At 41.0% G+C, this 7,339-nt stretch overlaps 1 protein-coding gene across 2 annotated transcripts; it reads left to right on the top strand.

The window, feature by feature from the left end:
* Positions 1-645: 645 nt before the first annotated feature.
* Positions 646-6,811, top strand: CCN6 (cellular communication network factor 6). Of its 2 annotated transcripts, XM_032443753.2 has the most exons (5): positions 646-962; positions 3,846-4,137; positions 4,494-4,736; positions 5,700-5,893; positions 6,402-6,811. In XM_032443753.2, exons 1-5 carry the CDS (start codon positions 912-914, stop codon positions 6,681-6,683), a joined length of 1,062 nt encoding a protein of 353 aa, XP_032299644.2. In that variant the 5' UTR covers positions 646-911; the 3' UTR covers positions 6,684-6,811. The 2 variants fall into 2 exon arrangements, with proteins under 2 accessions (XP_032299644.2, XP_085397946.1); XM_085541820.1 differs by lacking the exon at positions 646-962 and having other exon boundaries at positions 3,917-4,114.
* The last annotated feature ends 528 nt before the right edge of the window (positions 6,812-7,339 follow it).

Genomic DNA, 7,339 nt, shown 5'->3' with positions numbered 1-7,339 from the left:
AGATGTGCCCTGAAATGCCACAGTGGCACTAAGGAACCCGGTTTGGTGATGAAGCTCAATAGGTCAGTTTGATGACTGAACTTGATCTTGAAGATCTTTTCCAACCTAGATGACACTACAGAACAATATGGTAGAGATTTCCAAGAGTAAGAGAAACCTAGTTTCTACATACATAAGCATTGCATGGAAAGCACAAATGATGAACTGAGCTGTAAGCTTAAAAGTCAGGCATGTCAATTCAGTAGCACTGAGGGGAGGAAAGCTGGAAGCTAGAAGTTCTAGCAGGGTGTTCCAGCAGGGTGGGAGAAAACATTAGGATTCCATGGAAAGAAGCAGCATAAAATGTGTACAAGCACTATAGCATACCATAGCATCTTTCTCTTTGCCTACTTGGAAAGCTTGTATCAAGGGTTTTAATTTTTATGTTACGATTCTGCTAGGCAAAACACACCAGAAACTGTGAGAAATGCTGCTTTCCTCACCTCAACAAATACAGGTATTTTGGGCTCTGCCCTTCAAATTTCAGAAATTCCTGCAACATGGTCTTGAATACAAGTCAAAAATAACACTGCATCTCCAGCAGGAAGGTTTTAAGAATCTACTGTCACCCCACCCAACCCCAGTTCAGTCAGGAAGGATCTGCTGAAGCAGCTGGATGGCACCAAGCAGAGTGTGAAAACCTGGACCCCAGAATGGGACGGAGAAAAGAAGATAGGTTGGAAGCTTTAGTGTGAAGCTGGATCCGCGTGAAGTGGAGAATTCCAAGTTTGAATGTGTCTATGTGTTCGTGCATGTGCTGAGGAAAGCTGGGCTGGCAAGGGAGACAGAGGAGAGCTTTGTGCGCAGTGCTCGCTCCGACATAGCCCAGCCTGCTCCCTATCTCCCAGTTCCATTTCTGAGTGTGCAGGAACATGCGGTGGCTCCTTTTCCCCACTATCTTCATCATCCCTTGCACCCAGCAGGTAAGTTCATTAAATAGGAGAAAAAGATTTCTCCCTTCCTCGCCCTGTCTGGGTTTAAAGTTTTTATTTGCTTAACAACAAAATAAATTTCAGAGAAGCAAATTGCTCCTAAGGAATAAGGAGACGTTCCCTACTCCCAAGAAAATGTTGTGTGCAGCTTATTTACGGCATCTGTCCTGATCTTGTATTTTTACCTCTCTATCCTGTACATTAATATGACTCTTTGAGAAAAAGAAGTGTTAGGGAAGCTCAAATTGCCACTGACCTTGCTTCCCCCCTTCCCCCTCCCTCTTGTGTCAAGGGCCTATGTCATTATTTACTTAATTCTGAAAATACACGTTCCCTGTACTCAGTGTATTTTTCCTCTGTGATCAAGATGATTTCCAAATGGAAAATTTTCGAGAGACTGTCTGCCTCTGCTAAACTTTCGGCATATTTAATGCTAGTCTGAGATAACTGAACGTTAGTAATAATACATTGCCTACTTCTGCTATTTATATCAGCTTGTTCAATCCTTAAAACACATGAAAACAAACAAGAGCTGCTATACAATGGTCTCATCTTCTGATCTGTGCATAGGATCAGTAAGAGGATGCAGTTGGCTTGTGTGATGTGGATAGCTTTGTAGAGAAGCTTTGGGATACAAGAAAATTTGATAAGCCTGTAGATTTGATAAGCAGAAATTCCATCAGCACATAACATTTTTGAAGATTCTTCAGTCAGACAGAGCTATTCATTAATTCCACAGTTAAAACAATCGGGTACTTGCCCAGTGGTGTTTTCTTATGGGGCAACTTTGAAGTCTTACACCTCTCAGCTGACATCTGTCCCTAAAAAGGAAAAGGGAAAATGCTTGCTTAGATAGAATTCTGTAGTTGTTAAGTGTGTTTTAATTTGTAGTACAAATTAAACTTACCAGGTGAAGCCCACAGATCATTTCCTGCTACACGCACCCATTTTGAAATGAGATGCCTGATTTAAACCCCATACACACATATTGTTGGCACAGGGTCAAACTAATAACAATCATACTTTGCTTAAAAAGAAGAAAAAAACCCACTGAGCATCAAGAAAGGGAATTTCCTAAAGCAACCAGAGCTTCCTAAACACTGTGACATTTATAGGAACACCTGTTTTCCATGTGGTGTTTCCAGAACAAGTCTTTAATAGCCTTTAACACTCTTGTGCACACGTTCATCACGTTAATGCTATGGTTTAGAGGAAAGCTTAGGTGCTTGAAAAATAGTAAACTGGTTACTTGTTTCTGTATTATTGCTGCACTTAGAGATAAGGGGTTAGAAGAAGTCCATTATTAATGATTAGCAAAATAGTACATTTATGAAATATCTTCTGCCTGCTCTGTAGAATGCAAGATGAGAGACTGCTATTCATTTACTGCATGAACCGCATTTCTGAATTAATATGTATCTTAAAAATCAGACAGCCAAAGGGTCTTGAAAGCTACTACTTTGGAGTTTCATTAGTAAATGTGGATTAAGATATCGTAAGTATAGTTCCAAATGACCATAAAAAATGGAAGCTAATGGGAGAAAAAAGAGCCCTTTAAAAGGTCATTTAATGCTCCACGCAATTAGGCCAGCTCAATTATGCTGCAAAAGCTTTCATGTGATATGCCACATGAAATGCTGAATTCGGCAGAGGCTGAGAGCAGAAAGCCCAAAAAACGCTGCAGCCCCTCCCTTCTGCTAGGGGTGCCCTGCAGCAGGAGGGATGGAGAGAAACACATAGCTGGGACTGCACATGCCCCCAAAAATACAAAATATCCTTCTTCTTTACTGTAGAATGGCTTAGGTTGGAAGGGAGCTCAAAGATTATCTGGTTTTAACCCCCTGCTGCAGACAGGGTTGGATGGTGATACTGGCAAGTGATGAGGGCCAAGGTCTCATCTTTCCCTCTTGCTTTTTGGGAAGTACGAGCTGCTTAGCCAGAGCAGCTCCCAGGTTTACACCCCAATGTGCCCCCATTCCCTGCACATCCACCCTTGCTGAACAGCAGTGCCATGGCCTGCATTTCTGCTGAAACTCAGCATGAAAATACCTGCTGTTTAGATCTAAACCGATATGTTTTAGATGTAATCCTCCACAAAAACGTACAGAATATCTATCTCAAATAAACCCTTTCATACTGTGCAGACTTAATCTTCCCCAGTGCCTCAGAAAGATAAATAAGTCAGTCAAGATCTACTTAGGACATTTTTAGATGCAAACTCTGAGACAGAACGCAAAACTATAAAACCTGACTAGATCTTGACTTTCTGCTGCTGAGGTAAACTCTTTTAGAGTTCCATCTTTGCAATGTAAGCTCTAGGCTTAAGGAACACTTACTAATCCAAGTAGGTATTTGCTTAGAAAGTTACCTATTAAGCTCAGTACACTTACCAGTCTCCCTTAGTTAGTCACAGGATGCAGTTGTTCCAGCTAGTTTAAAAGAACTTGAAAATAATATAATACTCCTTTCAGAACACCCAAAGCGTTACTGTGGGCCAAAGTAACCCTCTGAATGTTCCCCTGTATTGAAAGGCTTTTGCCATCAGAAGCGTTACAAAAGGCTGGCTGCCAAGTGAATCAGAAGGTAGTTAATTTGATATAAGGCTTGTAGGAAGCACTAATTTAAACAGATCTACCTTTGGTTTCAAAACCCTCTTTCCTTACTTTATCTGCTATGGGCTTTCTCCTGTTGAAGGAATGACCAACGAGTGACGTTCCAAACCTGCAGCTTAGGCCGCGCTCACTGTTGGAACTGATTCCCCCTACCAAAGTCTTGTAGCTTCTCACTTTTATGGATCCCGGGATGTTAGGAGCTTTATGCTGTACCAGCTATGCAGGGAACATGCAGCTCTCAAAGCATCCCACCGTATGTAAGTTTCTCTGCAGGGCACAAGCCCATCGCCCACAGACGAGGCCTGGTGGAAAACATCCTGAGAGCGGCGAGGCCCAACCACGCACAGAGCTGTGCCGCTGGCCCTGCCAGTGCCCACCAGCACCCACCTGCAGCCCTGGGGTGAGCCTGCTGAAGGACGGCTGTGGCTGCTGCAAGACCTGTGCCAAGCAGGCTGGAGAAGTCTGCAATGAAGTGGACGTCTGTGATCTCCACAAGGGCCTCTACTGTGACTACTCACAGGATGAGCCTAGGTATGAAACAGGCGTATGTGCATGTAAGTTGTTCTTTTATGTTCTCTTCTGCAAATGGAGGAGGGTGGGAGCCCAGCTTGCTGGAGCTGTGCAGCTCTGTGCTGTGTGATTTATATAAATGCACACTGATTGGAGAATCTGAGAATGGAGCAGAATCTGTTTTTATACTTTCTGCCAACCAGCTCATTGTGTGCAAGCTTGCTATTTACAGATATATTATAGGGCTGATTTAAAGTGGGACAGTTGTAGTTATCGCTGAGGTTAAACAAAACTGTGCTTGGGCTGGGAAGAGCTTGAAGCTAAGAATGCAGGAAAGGATGATTACATCCAGCAGTAACTGTAGTAACTGCTGTCAGTAACTGTTGTTTACCATTTGCAGATCTGATTGCTGTAGGATGCGAGCTCAATGGCATTTACTATCTCAATGGGCAGACCTTCCAGCCTAACCCACTTTATAAGTGCCTGTGTATCAGTGGTGCGATCGGATGTACTCCTGTATTCACACCAAAATTAGCAGCAAGTCCCTGCTCCAGTGGCACGGGTAGGAAGAAGAATGGACAGACTGTGTGCGGCACCAGACAGAACAAGCAGCTTCAATCAACCAACTACAGGCTTATGTCAGGTGTGCCCTGCTATGCTGCTAATAACTCTACCACACAACAGGTTATCCATGCAGTCCTACCATGGTCACCTGATACTCCCTTCAACCTTGTTCTGCTGCTAACACTGCAGTCCTCTCATCTACTTTAGGGAAGAACCACTGACAGAAGCGTTCCCCAAATACTGCAGGAGCACATGAGACAAACTACAGATAAACTGATGGAAGATACAGTCTAAAGTTCGCTTTGGACAATGTCTAAAATGTTAATAATGTCTATGCAAGTTGCCAAAAATGAAAAAGGAAGCACATCTTTGTTTCTGAATTATAATACCTAGTGTCAAAGACCTCTTATAGAAATCTATTTGATGCAGGGAGTAAAACCACATTCAGTAAGGCAACCAACTTCAAATGAAGTGCACTTCTAGAGAGTGTTGCTAATCTGATCAGAGAGGGACATCCATCAACAACAAAGGGAACAAAAAGACCTTAAAATTGGTATCTCCAGGCAGAATTACAAGGATACCTGTCATCTTACATGCAGATGTCATCTAAATGCAGATCCCACAGACACACAGAATTTCTAGGCAATTATTTTCTTTAAACAAAACCTGGTCTTCACAGTGTCTACCAGGAATTTGTACCTAACGCTCACATCACCCCCCCCATTCGAATGGTGCTTAGCCTTAAATAATGTTTCTTTCAATCTGGCCAATTTATAGAAATCCCACAGGTAACTCTCTTCACATACTCTTTTCTCCATATTAAACAGAAGGGCCATACAGTACATGCAGTTTTATGGTCTTTGCTAGGATACGAGCATCATTAAATTTTAATGGCAGCTCAGCACTAAGTCATCTAAATAACTTTTTAAGGCCCCATCTATAGATTTACTTGCATGAGCAGAAGCCTAATGCTTATCCATTTTATATTCAGTTAATCCTTTTGGGGTTATCCTGCTGCTTAAGCATCATATTGCTTCTTTAGTTTACAGAAACTTACCACTAGTTCTGAAGAAAAAGTGCCTGGTTCAGGCAACCCCTTGGACGCCATGTTCCAGGACCTGTGGCATAGGCATATCCAGCAGAGTGACCAACGAAAACAAGAAGTGTGAAATGAAAAAAGAGAAGAGATTGTGCTTCATTCAGCCTTGTCTGACCAACATCCTGAAGACAATAAAGGTACCTTCTCATCTCTAATGGCTGCTACAAAAGTAACACCTCCAATTTGATTATGTTGGCCCACAACATCAGAGACACATGTTGGTGGCATGGGAGTAGAGGTTGAACCTTCCCATCAATACTCCATTACATTTTGTTGCTGTATTATAAACAGGAGACATTACTTTCAGAGCAACTTGTGTAAAATGACTTGTTAGTAAAAAATAAAAATATCAGAAGTAATGGAGAAACTGATGTATTAGTAAATACTTTTAAGTCACACAACAGTTCTTCTTTTTCTACCTTTAGTCTTCAACTTTTAATAGCAAGCTACAGATGTATAATTTCAAAGTGCTGTCATGCTGCTTCGCTAACCAAAATATTTTTAGTTGTTGTCTGAAAGAAAAATAAGACAGCTTTTAGTGGGTGTAATCTTTAACATATTCCTATGTAAACATCAAACGTTTGTTATTTTTTATATGTTCTGTTTTCTATGTGTATAAACATACGTTTTGTTGTTGTTTTACAGATTCCAAAAGGAAAAACATGCCAACCAACATTCCAGCTTCCTAGAGCAGAGAAACTAGTCTTCTCTGGGTGTTCAACTACACAAAGCTACAAGTTAACTTTCTGTGGGGTATGTATAGACAAGAGGTGCTGTGTACCCAATAAGTCCAAAATGATCACTCTCCAGTTTGAGTGTCCCAATGAAGGCTTCTTTAAGTGGAAGATGATGTGGATAACATCTTGTGTATGCCAGAGGATCTGCAGTGATCCAGGAGATATATTTTCTGAACTCAAAATTTTATGAACTACACCACTGACTGTAATATGCTGCAAGGGTGACAGCACATTTACACCCTGAAGAATCAGCATTACCTGCCACCACAGCAATGTCTGTAGTGAAACTATAAATGTCAATATTGATTAAAAAAAAAAACACATCTGGAAAATCCAAGTAAGAAGATATCCATTTAAATTTAACTGTTTCTGTGTGTGGAAATACATTCTTAAGAATTACATATATAACACTACTGTCAAAAGGAGAACTTTCAATATTCAAGAAAGCACAGTGAGACTGCTTGGTAACCTACTGTAACACCTTGTCCAACAAGACAAATACATTTAGACACATAGATGCTCTGACTAATCTATACAAGAGCAAACAAACAAAAAACAAAACAAAGCCAAAACCACATAACCCTGTAATATCATCTATTCTTCTTGAGTATCAAACTAATGATTTCTGCCATGTATCTTCAAAGACAAAATGTATGAATGCTGCTGTAAACAGGATAAATTAACTGTAAGACCAAAATGCTCTTTACAGCAGATAAATCTTTCTCGGTTGCTCTGAATATAAACAATGTCCTTGGTAAAGGAAGACATCAGAAGACATCTACAGATAAAAGAACTACAACATCTGAAGGAAATGACTATTTGGAATGCTCAAAAACTCTCAACAAA

This window comes from Coturnix japonica, chromosome 3 (genome assembly GCF_054131305.1).
Source record: "Coturnix japonica strain WE chromosome 3, WE-NBRP24, whole genome shotgun sequence".
Taxonomy (NCBI): Eukaryota; Metazoa; Chordata; class Aves; order Galliformes; family Phasianidae; genus Coturnix; species Coturnix japonica.
The sequence above is the reverse complement of the archived record's forward strand: the minus strand, read 5'-3'. Positions and strand labels throughout refer to the sequence as shown.

Bases quoted from the DNA above. Each gene is read 5' to 3' on its own strand.
- CCN6 (XM_032443753.2), top strand. From the start codon at position 912: ATGCGGTGGCTCCTTTTCCCCACTATCTTCATCATCCCTTGCACCCAG. The intron at 4,737-5,699 runs GTGTGCCCTGCT...TTGCTTCTTTAG, and splicing joins CAACTACAGGCTTATGTCAG to TTTACAGAAACTTACCACTA. The intron at 5,894-6,401 runs GTACCTTCTCAT...GTTGTTTTACAG, and splicing joins ACATCCTGAAGACAATAAAG to ATTCCAAAAGGAAAAACATG.